General features: G+C 41.1%; 1 protein-coding gene across 1 annotated transcript; it reads left to right on the top strand.

Moving 5' to 3' along the window:
* Positions 1-1,148: 1,148 nt before the first annotated feature.
* On the top strand, positions 1,149-14,005 carry LOC311023709 (proprotein convertase subtilisin/kexin type 5-like; the record flags this gene model as incomplete). Its single annotated transcript, XM_084025701.1, has 17 exons — positions 1,149-1,238; positions 2,539-2,675; positions 4,161-4,341; positions 5,542-5,610; positions 9,275-9,335; positions 9,416-9,561; positions 9,694-9,900; positions 10,144-10,227; positions 10,430-10,616; positions 10,717-10,931; positions 11,452-11,694; positions 11,813-12,046; positions 12,136-12,316; positions 12,398-12,615; positions 12,748-12,848; positions 13,042-13,249; positions 13,578-14,005. The coding sequence occupies exons 1-17, from the start codon at positions 1,154-1,156 to the stop codon at positions 14,003-14,005; spliced, it is 2,985 nt and encodes a 994-aa protein (XP_083881827.1). The 5' UTR covers positions 1,149-1,153.
* Positions 14,006-15,575: the final 1,570 nt, after the last annotated feature.

A 15,575-nucleotide genomic window follows, 5' to 3' on the forward strand; every position in this document is an offset into this window, starting at 1 on the left:
ACACACACACACACACACACACACACACACACACACACACACAAAGCCACACAGCTCCATCCTTATGCCTGAGCCTGTGTCTGTCACCTTTGTCTAATACAAAGGTGGGATAGGAGACAATGTTTATGCCTCTTTTGTTATGGTGCTTTTCAATGTTGCCAAGTGTGAAGCGGAAGGTTGATGGGTTTTATTGAAACTTCTTTCTCAATCTTTTAGCAACTTTGGACACAATATACATATTATGTGTGTTGTGAATGAATGCGACCAAAGTTTACATATTCATGCAGCGTAAGAAAATATACTTTGGTGAACATGGCTTATTTATAATGTTACAAGTCCAATAAGTATGAACTCTATTTCCGTATGTTGTGGAATGAATGAAAATAGATGTACCTGGAGTGTTATAATGCACACACATTTTTGATCAACGTCAGTGACTCAACAATTGCTTTGCCAGGTGTTGAGATTTCTGGTGCACAAAACTCAATTTCCAGCCTGTACACCATTTTGCAAGAAAAACTTTCCGACCTCCCAAAACCTACGCACATTGTCAGCAGTTTCACCAGTGCAGGAAGTGGCCGTGGGGCTGTTAGGCACTTTAGTCTTGAGCAAAAAACAAGCAAATGACAAGCTGGTATTATTACAGAATGTTATTTTAGGATATGGAAGATGTTTCTGTTGCATCCCTGCTCTAATTAGCAAACTGACTCAGCAAGTAGCTGAGCCACAAAACTGCTGATCCTGTTACTGTATTATAAATGTATAGCTTGAGAGACGACTCTTTATCGTCTCCAGATCAAATCTAGAGTTTTGTGAAAAACAAAGACGTATTTTTCACCTGCTAAAATAAAGTACGCCTTTGACGGACATTCTCAAACTCTGCATTTTCAAAGATGTTTATAAACCTGTGAAGTGCATTAGCACATAAGAGATAACTGTTATTGTGCAGGAGATGTAAGAAGACAATGGATAATGAGCCAAACCTCCAATAATACAATGAAAACAACTGACTGGTGGTTATATCGCTCAAGTAAAAAGACAAAAAGTGCAAAAACGCACAACAAAACTGGCAAACACATAGAAGTAAAGCACTTAATTATGAAATATGTTGTTCAATATTGCTCTCCGTCTGTAGGAGAGTACATGAGTCGACATGGAAAGTGCCACCTGTGTGACGCTACCTGTCTACAGTGCGTGGGCCCAGAGACGGAGGACTGCACCAGCTGCCCTACGACACGGTGAGTACCGCTGACATACAAACATCTATATTCCAAAGATGCAGTCATACTGCTCAACATGGAGTCTTATTTGTCTTGTCTGTACGCCACATCATATTTAATTCTATAAATTTAAATTCTGCTCGAAAATGTCCACCTTTGCAGACGACACACAACTTATAGTTCCGCTGACTGGTGGTGACATATTTTCAAATGTCTCTCCGATATATGCTGGATGTCACAAAACTTCCTCCGGCTCAATGAGTACAAACCTGAGGTCCTTTTATCTGGGCTCCCTAACCTGACCTGTGATTTGAAAAAGAATCTTGGGAACTTGTCCTCCAATGTCAAGGTTTCAGCCCGCTATTTCTGTGTGTTCTTTGACCCTAAGCCTTGTTTTGAAATGCAAATGACCAAGGTAGTACAATGCTTTCTCCAATTTAGGAATATTGAACAATTGTAATTATTCTGTAATCTCAAGCTGACCTTTGAAAGAGTCATCCATGCTTTTATCTCATTATGTTATATGTTATACATTATACATATTCGGGGTCCAGCCAAAATTCATATCCTGTCAGCTCCACCAAAACTTGGCTGCCAGAGTTTTCACAAATTTAAAGAGACAAGACCATATGACTCCAGTCCTTGCAACGCTACCCTGGCTCCCTGTTAGGTAGGCCTACTTTTATTATGTAGCCTACTTTTAAAGCCCTGCATAGCCTTGGTCCTACCTGCATCTGTCAAGGTCCTGGGATTTAGAATTCTGTTTCTTGTTTTATTTTGAATTCATGTCATGTGTAATATCTAATTTTGTGTGAATTAGCATTAGCTAGCTTGTGCACCCCACTTCCTTTTACTTCACTCTCGGGCAGACTACTTCTCCCGACCTCCCATCTGCTCTCCCCCTGGCAAAGTATAGGGAGTGAACAGCATTAAGATAGTAGAGAAGAGGTAAAAGTGGGAGTTCTTGTACCCAAAGATCCAATAAGAACAGAGTGCAAGTGCTCTGCAAGAACACTCCACAATCAAACTCTAAAGGCTGGCTAGAGCCCTGCAGCTATAGAAGTCCATTTTCCTTTAAAAAAAGAAGAAAGGAAAATCACTTCAACTTTACTTGTTTTTGTTATGCACATTTGATATGCTTTTTATGTTTTTGTTGTTGTTATCTTGACTGTGAATACAATTTGGTTTCATTCTGTGATCCACCTGTTCTTGAAAATTGACATACAAACACTTTAATTTAGTGTGAAAGTGATGCATGGATATTAGGATAGAGTGGCTGAGGCTGCATGTTAATTGTGAACTGCTTCCCCACCTGCAGGTTCTTTGATGACGGACGCTGCGACATCCGCTGCCAGACGGGCCGTTACGCGATGGGGAGACAGTGCCATCTCTGTCACCACACATGCCACGAGTGTACTGATGAGGGACCTGACAACTGCACCAGCTGTGACAGAGGTACACTAACCTGGGTCAAGATTGGGAAAACACCTTGTTTGATAATGAAATGTTAAAAAAAAACCCTCAACATTTGTATATTTCTCATTGCATTAATCACAATTGCATAACTTTAATAGAGAGGGCCAGTCAGTGCAGTTAAAACCATAAAGACCATCTCATGTATTTTTCTCATGAACAATTTATCCTTTTTTCCCCAAACCTGCACACTTTTAGCCTTTGAAGTGGCACAAGTAACTTTTTGTAGGAGTGCACTGGTCTTCACTTAAAAACCCATCTGTCTGGTTGTGACTGGAATGTAAGTGAAATCGTGCTTTTTTGTGACATCACATGGATCAAGCTAAGGCTCATTTGTGCTAGACTCACTATCAATCCTCTAAAGGTAAATTAATCTAATTAAAGCAGTAATTCAGCCAAGGCCTGCTGATGTGCTAAAAGGGAGAATCAGTCATTTGTTTGTGTCCTCATGCAGAGGTCAGTGCACATCTCTCAGGAGTTAGCTCAGCTGAAGGGAAAAGCTGTGTCTACATTTAATGAGTACATTCACTTCCTTTGAAAATCGTACTACTTTTAATGGTGCTGTGAACAGGACAAAGAAAAAAAAAAACACTGATATGATGGTTATGATAAATCCCAGACATCATTAGGGGCTCGCAGCTGAAGAAACATCAACTTGAAAGTTAAAGTAGTTGTGTTTATCACGTTAAAAAAAAAAAGGATGTGTATTATGGCTGACAGAATGAATTTATTTAGACTGGGCAGATTATGTTATGCACACACACTTTACGATACCAGACATCCAAGGAGAAGATTAACACCAGATTTCCTCTTCACACACACACTCTCTCTCTCTCTCTCTCTCTCTCTCTCTCTCTCTCTCTCTCTCTCACCCTTACATGTGCACATACACTCAATTAGTCCCTGAGTTTGTCAGACTGTTTGCAAATGTGGTTCCATTTAATTGCAGGTCTGTCTGAAGCTCAATGAGACATAACAATAATAACACAAAGAAACCCTCGATCTGTCTCTCCCTGTGTCGTTTCTCTGTCAAAACAACCTTTCTTATCTTGGCCAGTCACACACACACACGCACACACACACACACACACACACACACACACACACACACACACACACACACACACACACACACACACACACATATTGGTACATACTCAGGAGACAATTCTTGACACTGACCTTTGATAGTAATGTGGAGCCTTACCCACGCTGTCTCTGGAGGGGGAAAGGAATGAGAAAGATACTGAAGGGAGCGTCACAAGAACAAGGGATATACAAATATATTTGTAGGGCTCACAAATGTATATGTATATAAGCCAAAAAATAATCTATCACTTATCAATTTAGTGGATTTACAACTTCAATCTGTTTTTGTGTTTGTGTACATGTGCATGATTCCCTGTCTGGGGCTTATCTGCATACCTTTGTTTGAGGCCTCATCTCTCACATTTTCTGTATATCTAGATAAGTTTGGGGAGGTCAGGTACCTCCTTCAGAGCCAGTGTCGGGATGTCTGTCCAGGGGGGTTCTTCCACTCAAGGAGACGGTGTGAACCCTGTCCTGATGACTGCATCATCTGTTCATCAGCAAACCACTGCCTCCACTGCAGCCCAGGCCACAAGCTCAGAAATGACCAGTGTGTCCCGTTAGAGTGCGGTGCAGGTGAGATGCGGGTGGAGCCACAGAAGTTACATGCTCATTATGAAAAGCACTCTTTGTTAATTCTGCAGTAGAAATACTGAATTGGTGGGTGACACAAAAAATAAGCTTGAATAAAAGAAAAAGTCCCCTCACTACGGTTGAATAAAAAGTGTTTGGGAAGGATTTTTGTAATAGCTGCCACTGTTGCTCAGCGCCACTATCACGGAGCTGGGCTAAATTTAGCATGCATCACTTCAGGGAACATGTCACAGTGACCTAATTTGAAAGCAAGTATTAAAATATAAATGCTAAATATGCCAAAAGAAAATATGTCAACACCCTGGGCTCCTAGCCACAATAGCAAATAGTATGCATGGCTTGACTCAAAGAATAGGAAACTATTGGCTTCTTTTAGCTAGTACACTATGATGAGAGAAGTGTTTGGATTTCAGTCTCAGGTGTGAAATGTCAAGTATTTGAGCTAAATACTGTATGAAACAAATCCAGAGCCAATGTGTTTTTGCTTCTACTTCCTGTTCTTAATTTAACTTAAAGACATTTGCTGAATTTATTTAATATCCTCAGGGAGATTGTGAAAGATCTGAAATGCTTTGAGTGAGATGTGACGGAGGAGGTCAAGGGTCACGATATAAGTTTGTATGTGAGCATATAAAATGTGGTAAGGAGGATGAGATTAAAGTCTTATCATAGAAGGCAGTTCTTAAAAGGCCTTGAAGTAGCTGTAATATATTAATTTGGCAGTCTTATCTTCTGTTGGTATCACAGACAAACATGACATTGAATTGATTGATTTTACATAAATAAAAAATGTAACATGTAAATATGGAAAAATTAAGCCAAAATGTAAAATGTGGCAAAGTGAGTAAGACGAGCACTGTTAAACTTGCAGCATCTTATTGATTTATGACCAAATTTATTAGACGGGTAGAAACTTCATGTCATGTCTGATAAAGATAAACTTCACTCCACTAAAAACATCTATTAGTCATTTGATGACAAAGAAATATTGAAAGTAACTTGAAAAACAATTTATTTTTCTCCATTACAAAAGCTTATTTTGAACAACTGTCATCCAGTTTTGGGCAGTTAACACAAACTCCATACTTCTCACAAATTGGACATGTTATTTCAACATTTTCTTGTATTTTCCTGTCTATATTTTTGTATGTGCTGTTTTCATCAGGTGAGGTTGCGGTTGCAGAGAAAGAGGACTGTGTCTCCTGTGACGAGGGCTGCAAGCAATGTGAACGCAGTATGTAGATCACATCTTATTCTCACTCTTCACTTTCTCTCTTCCTACCTCTTTCACCTTCATCGATCAAAGCATAGAAATAAAAATCAAGAGCACTATAGCTCCAGCAGCAGCGATGTGCCGCAGCGCACGGCAGTATCTTGCAGTCAAAGTGACTGTAGATGAGAAAAACCTGTACTGCTCAAATTCAACTGTTTTAACGGTTGAAGACGTTTATTATTGCAGTCCTCAGGAGTGAGATATAGTGGACACAGGACACTTAATAAAGCAGGATTTACTGTAGTAAATGTGTCAGCCATGCAGTTGTGAGGTGGGGTGCCAACATTTACTAATGCTGCTGCCATTGATTGCTGTTGCATTTCGCTGGTTGCTGTAGGCTCTCTATCACGGGAGATATGTCATCAAATATTTACTTAAATAAGCCCTGAAAACTAAGCTTTTATTCAAATACAACAGGTTCCACTGTTGATGAACATTTATTTTTTTCCAATAAGCCTCATTCATCGGGGAAGTCATTTGGACAAACCAAAGACAAACTCTCACAACTTAACTAACTCTAGATTTCGTTAATTATCAGACACCTGCCACAGGTGTTTCCCTTTTTGCAGGACTTATCTTCTCTATTAGGAACACTACCTTTAAAAAAATAGTCAGAGGTAGACATTATCTACACCACATAGGATTAAAAATGTTTTACACTCATGGGAAGTTATTTGTCTTTCCACTGCCGGCACCCTCCATGCTGTTTATGAATATCAAAAATAAACATACCTTTGCAAAGCGCAAAACAGGATGCTAACAAGCTATTTTTATGAATGGTGTTTTTTTTACGAGATTTGTTGTTTTTGTTGAAAAGTTAACCATACAGTATAAAAATCAGCCAATATCTAATTTCCTTGTGCTCATACACGTCACGCTGTCAGTACAAGCCTTCTCCCACAGATGGTTACCGGCCTTCCATAGAAAGTTGTTATTGCACTGAACTAGTCTGAGGTGGAGACGAGGTGTTATTATGTCATTATGCATTCTGGGTGGAATATCTTTCTTCAGTCTCACCCCCACCTCAGCCTCCCTGCCACCCACATGCTCTCAGTAATCACATTTCTGCAAGCTAAACAAGTCAGTCAGCAGATTAGTGATTTGCCATGATTAGCCCTGTGTGACGCCATGCGACGGAGATGAAACGTGTAGTGTCTGGCATCTAACGTGTATGTGTGATTGCATGCTTACACTACCTGTTTTAGACTCTACTTTTTTCGGGGGTTATTTTACTTTAAGTTCACCTCAAAATGTTAATTTTAGGCATGTTTATGAAAACATTCCTCCAAAAAGGCAATGTTTTAAAACTCTACATGTACTCCGAGGCTAATCATTTGCACTTGAGATATGGGTTTTAGTTTAATTTGGTGTGGGCTGTACATTCAAGATTAGGTTTACAAGTCAGTAGATGAGCTGTGGGTTTGTAGTGTGCTGTTGTGTGAGGTTCATCAACGAGCTCGCCAGCCTGACGGCGTGTGATAAGACCCAGCAGCAGTCCTATCTCCCCCATCAAATTACTTCAGTACTTCTTTTTTAACAAATCATCAGTTTATACCAATTAAGCCTCTTTTGTATGATATATTCCTTAATCACGGGATAAAGGTTCAAATGTAGTTTATAATTGGATCTGTCTTTCTCTCCTTCTCTCCTTTTTTTCTTTTTGTTTTTTTGGAGAGTACTTTCCCGTATCCGATCAAGGGTTTAAGGAAAGGATGTCATATGCTGTACTGATTGTTGAGCCCCTTGAGGCAAATTTTTGATATTGGCTTGGCTCTGTCTAACTTAAGCAATGGCAGTGATGTACAAGTGTAGTGTAGCCCAATGATAAGAACTCTCTCAGACTGGCACAATCACCAGAAGCATGTTTACCTGGGATAAAAAGCCTTCTTGACACATGGATTCATCAGTCTTCTTTGTTCGGACCTTGAAAATAGTTTACACTCCTATTGATCTTTACTGGTGATATTAGGCATCGGGAAAGAAGTATTCTAACCAATTCTTTACCGGTCTTTCTTTGAATGTTTTTATTCATTATACTCACATCTATTCTCTGTTTTTCCTCACCGGCATTGCAGTTCTCGAACACTTCTTGATAAAACACTGTCACTTTCTCAAACTCAAGTGATGATTTGAGGTGATGGTAAACCAGAGTTCATCCATCCACATTCCTGACTTTATATCACCTCTCGTTCTAATAATTTCATGTGAAATTGTGTGTATGCCTTTGTCTGTATGCAGCTTGTGAGTGCATAAGGATTGTAAGTGTGTGTGTGTGTGTGTGTGTGTGTGTGTGTGTGTACGCACATTCCACAAGTGCATGCTGAAGGATGTGTATGCAAGTTTAAATTCTGTTGAACCCCCTCCCCTCCCCCCCAACCCACTTCCATGACTTTCACAGTTAATATTTATGCAGGAGCTATTTTCTCTCTTCACATAGACACAGCCTGGAGGCATGATTTCCAACTCCACTGGCCCTCCCACCTCTCCTTTGTCCCAGTCTCTCTCTGTGTGAGTAATTGCTTTCACAGGTAGTGGCTTGTCGACCGCATTGAAGTACAAACCAGCGCAGTGTTAAGTTGTGGGTGCTGGAAGAAGACTGAGAGGAATAGGGTGTGGGGGTCGAAGGAAGCTTTTCTGGAGAGGATGAATGTCCCTCGGGACAGTCTGCAGAAGAGCTTTTTTTATTAGTTAGTTCCATCTCTTTCTCTTCCTCCTGTCGCTCCTTTACCCCCCCCCTCTCTCTTTCTGCTTCATGTCTTATCCTCTCCTTCTCTTCACCCCCTTCTCGCTCCCTCTGTCCTTGGAGATTTATTGACATCGGTGGACTGAGGATGGCAGTGTGTCTCCTCCTCAGTTACCAGTTGGATGGTTTTGAGAATTAGTTTAGAAGGAAAATCAACTTTCTTTTGTGTACAAAAACAAACAGCCTCTTTCACACACCTGAATTACTTATTAATGCCTAATAGGTTCCCCAGACTCCTATAACAAAACATGCATCAGCAGCAAATATGCCAGTGTTTTACACAACCTGTCGCTCACATTAGGCTTGTTTTTATGTTATTCAGCAAAAGTACACCTGCAGTGCAAGCTACACACACACACACACACACACACTCAACACCTACAGGAAAATACAACAAAGCAGCAGCATCTGACTTCTTGAAAATGAGCGACATTATAGAAACTGAAATACCTGTAGATACACTTTGACTTTAACATTTGGGATCTGGGTTAGATCTTTTTTGGTGGCTCTCCATTAATCACACTCGGCCAGTGATTGATCTGTGAGTGCCATTGCCATTCAATTCTACAGCAGCTGAGCACATTTATTGTGTGTTGTCAGAGTGCCTCCTGCTGGTGTTAAAGGAAACTGGGTTTAGAATAATAGATATAGAGAGGTATTTTTCCACTAATTTACCACCACAGAAATATTATCTTTTTATATTTGGTTATTTTTCCCATTTTCAGTAGTTATTTCATTGCAAACCACTGCATCATATTTAAATGTGATTTGAACAGAAGCTACAACAACTGATACAACGATGATCCAACGGGCTATTTCAATCCAGAAAATCACAATATGCCTGATCTGTTGTTTATGATGTGTTTAATTTCTGCTCTTCAGGGGATTCTGGAGAGCAGACGCTGGACACGGTTTGCCTCACATGTGAAGATGATTACTACCAGTAAGTCTTTTTGATTGAGTTTCATTGACCGTATTTGTATGTCCCTATTGAGACTATCAGTCTTTCTCTCTGCCTATCAGGTTAGGCACAGACTGCCATCAGTCCTGTCCAGATCGGACCTACAGTCTGCAGGACACCATGGTGTGTGCTCCGTGTGAAGACACACAATGTGTAGTCTGTGACCAGTCCCTGTGCTACTGGTGTGAAGAGGGATTCTATGTCTTTGGTAACATTTGAAGCATTTATACTTTGGGGTTATGCTGTGAATTTTAGCTGGAGAAACTGTACACATCACAGTAAAAGTCCCAATGCAACGGTACAAAAAATAAGTAAAAATGTGTTGTTTTTTTCTGTTCAGATGACAAGTGTGTGACTCACTGTATGGAAGGTTATTTTGTGGATAAGGAGAGCCGGGACTGTGAGCCTTGTCATCACGACTGTCGTACCTGCGGAGGGCCACAGTACAACGATTGTGACTCCTGCGAAGATGGATTCACGCTGGAGAATGGGGAGTGTTTAAAGGGCAGACGGTTTGCTGTTTGCCCTGAGGCACACTTCGGAAACAGTACGGCTGATTTTAATTTATTTCATTTCATTTGAATTCTTCGTACTAAAGATTCTCACTTAAACCAAACCCAAATGAAAGTGAAGTACTGCTGACTGCTACTGAGGCATGCAGGGAAATATATATATATAGGGATATATATATCCCTAGCTGTCATTAAGTACTCAATAACACATTCCTAGTCTGTTTTTCATGCCATAGGGATGTCATTAATGTTTGCATATTCTGTTCTGGTCCCGTCAGGTCAGGGTGAATGTGAGCTGTGCCACACTTCCTGTAAGACTTGCTCTGCTGCAGGGAAGGAGGACTGCAGCAGCTGCTACTCTGGTAAACATTTGCTATTTGTATGCCACATTAAACCGAGCTTCTGACACGACAACATGTTAAGTTGGCTTGTCTTAGATGTTTTAGGAAAACTCTACATCAAAGTATGTGAAACAGGATGATGAGCCACCTTCTTTTTAAACAAGCTGTTGACCACTGACAATCTTTGTGCCCTGTATTTTTATTCTTGTGCTTTTGTCTTCAGGTCAGTTTTTGACTACGGGGCAGACCTGCACGTTCCGTTGTCCATCTGGCACTTTTGCCAACAAGGCATCCAGCCAGTGTGAAGCCTGCTTGGAAGGGTGTGTTACATGCCAAGATGCCCAGCAGTGCCAGCGCTGTCGCAGTGGGCTTTACCTCCAGGATGGAGTGTGTGTGGTAGATTGTGAGAGGTGCTTGTCCTCTTTTTACAATCCTTGACTTGCACATGAACACACACCATCATAATACGTTCAATGACGCCTCGTTCTCTCCTCTCTGCCTCCGATCCAGAGGGTTCCCTCAAGGTGGTGTTTGCCAGCTATGTTCCCCAGAGTGTGCATCCTGCCAGGATCATTCCTCTCGCTGTCTGAGCTGTGAGACACAGTACCTGCTGCTTGACCACTCCTGCAGGTCTCACTGTCCAGAGGGCTATCACGCCACTGAGACAGAGTGCCATCGTTGTCCGGCTCAGTGTCAAGAGTGCAATCACGACGGCCTGTGTAGCAGTGAGTATGCTGGAGCAGTGGAAGGGGAAGCGAATTTGAAAAGAGGTGTTTTTGAGAGACATAGTTAAGATGTAGAAAGTGATGTAGCAGAACAGAAGAGGAGGAGAAGGAAGATGAGGAGTAAATGCAGAGAGATCCTTCCCTGCTCACTGGACTGCAAATAGTTCATTACAAGAAGGATGGAGGACTACAAGAAACATTAGAGAGAAGATCATTTGGGGAAGAAACAAACATTTGTCAGGGTCAGAGTAACTTTTGTAGTAGTACCTACAGTATAACTCTACACAATACTTTGACAACCACATTATTAGTGTCGTTAGAAGAACAATTGCCAATCATTTGTTTACAAGAACATAAGGATTACCCTCAAGTAAGCAATTAAGTAACTATGTAATTACAGTAATTGGTTAAGTAAGTCTGGTTTGGAATATTGATGATTGGCCAAGGTTTTTTTTTGTTTTTTTTTGCAAATGTAAACAGTGCTTCTTCCATTTCTTATCTCTTTGTGTGTCTCTCCCAGAGTGTGCCCAGTACTACTACCTCCATGAGGGTAAGTGTTTGGATGATTGTCCCACAGGCTCCTTTGCTACCGAGCAGCAACAGGAGTGCGTGCGTTGCCATACTGACTGTGTCTCCTGTGACGGACCGGGCTTTGATGACTGCGATATATGTCGCAACCCAAAAGCTGTCCGTTACAATGGAGAGTGTCTGGCTAAGTGTCCCAACAACACTTACTATGATCCGACTACCAATGAATGCAGAGGTAGGGAAGGTGGAAGATTATAATGATCATGCATAATTAAATACAATAATTATCTAGGTTACTCTGTCATTACTTGATTTATTAGTTGACTGGATCTCCTGGCTTTTTATTTTCCTAGATTGTGACAAGTCATGCCTGACCTGCTCAGGCCATGGGCCCTCATCCTGCCTCAGCTGCGATACCAACAGGCGTAAAGATGCCAGCGGACACTGTGTGTTTTTCAGTGAGTGCTCTCTGCGCTCATATATGGACCATAATGGGGAGTGCCAACATTGTAACAAACTCTGTCATCGCTGTTCTGGACCAAGCAAAGACCACTGCCTCAGCTGCAATGAGCCACGCTTCCTACTGAGTAAGTTATCTCAATAGTAAATGTTATGCTTCTTATCCTGCTAAAGTAAACTTCTCCTTTTTTTCAAATTGTAACTTTGCGTCCATCAGACGACACGTGTGTCCTGGAGTGTCCTGTGGGTTACTATGCAGAGGACAAAGACGAACGCGTGTGTGAGCGCTGTCACTTCAGCTGTATGTCATGCGAGGGCCGTCACAGTGTGCAGTGTGTCAACTGTAAATCTGGATTCTTCAAGCAGGGGAGCAGCTGTGTCGAAACCTGTTCAGAGAGGTTAGAAGAACACACACCTCTCTCCTTTTTCATCAAAGAACATGAAGAACAAACTAAACAGATAACCTCTCTCCTTTTCAGTCACTTTGGCAACACCACCACCATGGTTTGTGAGCGATGTGACCCCTCTTGTAGCCAGTGTTGGGGTCGCGGTAACACAAACTGCCTGGACTGTCGTGAGACCTATGTCTACCTGAGGCAGTGGGGACAGTGCTTGCCGAGCTGCCCTCCAAGCTACTACGAAAGCAGCCGGTCCAAGACCTGTCACAAGTGTCACCCCACCTGCAAAACCTGCAGCGGTAAAGGGAGTCCGTCGTGGCCATGTGTTGTTTTTATAGGGGGTTTTTTTGTGCATCTTTTCACATTATTGAGCAAGAACAAAAATATAAAATCTAAAATATAAAACTATGTCTCTCTCTCTCTCCTTCCAGATGAGGGCGCTCTCGCCTGCCAGTCCTGTTATGATGGCTACACATTTATGGGAGGCATTTGTGAATCCCAATGTCTCTTAGGCTACTACGCTGCTTCACAGGTGAAGTGCAGCTTGTGTGCTGCTTAATTTACAAACCATTCACTTATATTCAACTGATCTTTCACAATTGACTCTTGAAAAAGAACTAACATATTAGAGCTATAGCTCCTCTGTCAGTCATGGAGCATTAGTTGGAGAGTAAAATGCATGAAAGTGACATTTAACGTTCTCTGTAACAAATCTGTTGCTTTAGGGCTCTGGTTCTGAGAGTGACGAACCAAACTGCGAGGCATGTGACCCGTCCTGCGTGGACTGCCGAGGTCCCGGCATGTGGAGCTGTACGGTGTGCCCCGCGCTGCAGATCCTGTATGATGGCCGCTGCTTGTCTTGCTGTGGAAAGGAAACACACCATGATGATAAGCCAATACCCTGGGAGTGCTGTGACTGCAAGGCCTCACGAGGTAAAGCAGAAGCCACACTGAAACACAGACTTGTATTGAGACTTGCTTCTGGAAAATAGTGTTTCATTTGTTTGAGCCATCAGTCACAATCTATCAGGGCATCTGTAATTTGTAATGGTTGCCACCCTAAATAATTGATTTAATTAATTCCCTTACCACTGTAAAGTATTGAGTTAAAGCTTATTGCCAAACTGGAGTTTCCAGTAATATGTATGATGCAAATGTGTTCCTAAATAACTAGGAATGCCTCTGGCCATCACAGACCCAGTATACAGATTGCATTTCTTATTTCTTAACCTAATGGCGTGCTCCATCTTCTTCTTCTCAGAGGAGTGCATTCTGGGTGCCAACTTTGTATTGAGGGAAGCTGAGGATTTAGAGAGTCAAGGCAGCACCTCCAAACTCTTTGTCACAGTCTGTGTTGTGCTTATCGTCTCTGTGGGCGTTGGGCTCTTCCTCTTCCTCAATGCTCGAACTAAATCACTCGCCATCGCACCCCAAACCAAAGCCGGAGGCTATGAGAAACTGGACACCAATAGAGACGTTGCTTCACAACCCACCACCTCCTCATTTGGGGAGTACAGCGACCGGACCGTTGAATGTGAGAACGATGAGGACGACGAGGATGATGATATTGTGTACATGGGACAAGATGGGACGGTGTATCGGAAGTTCAAGTACGGACTCTTGGATGAGGATGAGATTGAGCTAGAATACGATGATGAGAGCTACTCATACAGGACTGGAGAGAATTAGCTCTTCCTTATGCATCACTCTAAACATATCGTGAAAATTGTTTCTCACCCTTTCTCAGATACATGATGTCTGTTTAATTCTTTTTTTAAAAAGTTGGATCTCTTCAGATCATATGAGCACAATCAGCAGGTGGAGCAGTCACGGGTGGAGGAGGATGACAATTATGCAGAAATGTTTTTCATTGGCATTACACTTAAAAGACATTTTCTAACTTCGGGTTACTGTTTGTTCTATGCAACATATTCCTTTGATTGGGAAGAAGAGTTTAATTTTGAATGAAGTCAAAAAACCTCAGGAAAAGCTGTGAATGTGCTGACAATCATATTCATTTTCAGGTGTTTGTTTACAATTTCTAGAAGAAATTTCTTTTAAAGAAATGATTGCATGTTTAAAACATAAAATGGGTTGAAAAACAATAAAATTTGTTAAAAAAAAAAAAAAAAAACATAAAATGATGTAGTAATTATTGTCCGCTGATATTGCTTAGAGAAAATGCAATCGCACACAATTATGCATTCATATTATTTACAATTTGCAGAGTTAAATTTATATCCTTTGATTTTTTTTTACAAGGCAAAACACTTTATAACACAGTGACACGTCAGGACATTTAATTGCAAATTGTATTCTGTTATTGCAACCCAGTCTAACAGAATGGTTATATAGTATACTTCAACTGTTTCTGCATCATCTGAACAAAAGCTCAACTTGATCAGTCAAACAACACACAGTACTTTGTGCTACAGTATCCTTGTTTAAATGGTAAATTGGACTTTGTATCGCACTGCAGGAGGTACCTCAAAAGCAAACTACTGTGAAGTACAATCTGATCTTTAACACTGCTCAGGTTAGTTCACACGGAAAGGAAGATATTTTCTCACTGGGTTAAGTCACAGTGAAATGCTGACATCTGTGCATGTGTCCAGATTACTGTTTAAAACAAGGCAGAAGGTGCAGGAGATTCTGTGGGAAAATGTTCTTTTATCTCTCCTCTAGTTCTGTTTTGACTTCGGGGTTTAGCATTTGTCTTTTATTACTGTATGCCTGGGATAATAACAGGTCTGCATCCCGCCCACTGGAATGTGTGAGGAATGAATGATTAGGATATTTGTCTGTACTTGGTTGATGTGAAATGTGCTGTGAATCACTGTTTCATAATACAGTATAAAAGTGCATTCTTGATGGAAATTTGTGTTAATATAACCCGCTGTTTTACACAGGTGAGTTCAAGTGATTTGGGGAAGAATTTCATGCAAATAAACACTGCTGTTAGCCATTCCTGGTAATTGTCCAGCTTAGTAACACGTTTTGTATTAGCTTCGATGTGTGATTGTGTGATGTAAGAAAGCTGAATTGGCGTATTCTACTTTTAAATGAGTACAAATCATGTTGACCGATGCAAGTGTGGTCTTAATTTAACTGGTTCCTCATCTGTAACAAGGGTTTGGTGTAAGATCCCTTTCTATTGTTGTCCATTTAATGTTTTTAACGCAAATTTAACAGCAAGACCTTTAGCGATTAATCATTACTCATTACCTAAAGATGTCTTTTAAGGTTACGCGTTGTTCTA

Source organism: Eutrigla gurnardus (assembly GCF_963514095.1).
Source record: "Eutrigla gurnardus genome assembly, chromosome: 13".
Classification (NCBI taxonomy): Eukaryota; Metazoa; Chordata; class Actinopteri; order Perciformes; family Triglidae; genus Eutrigla; species Eutrigla gurnardus.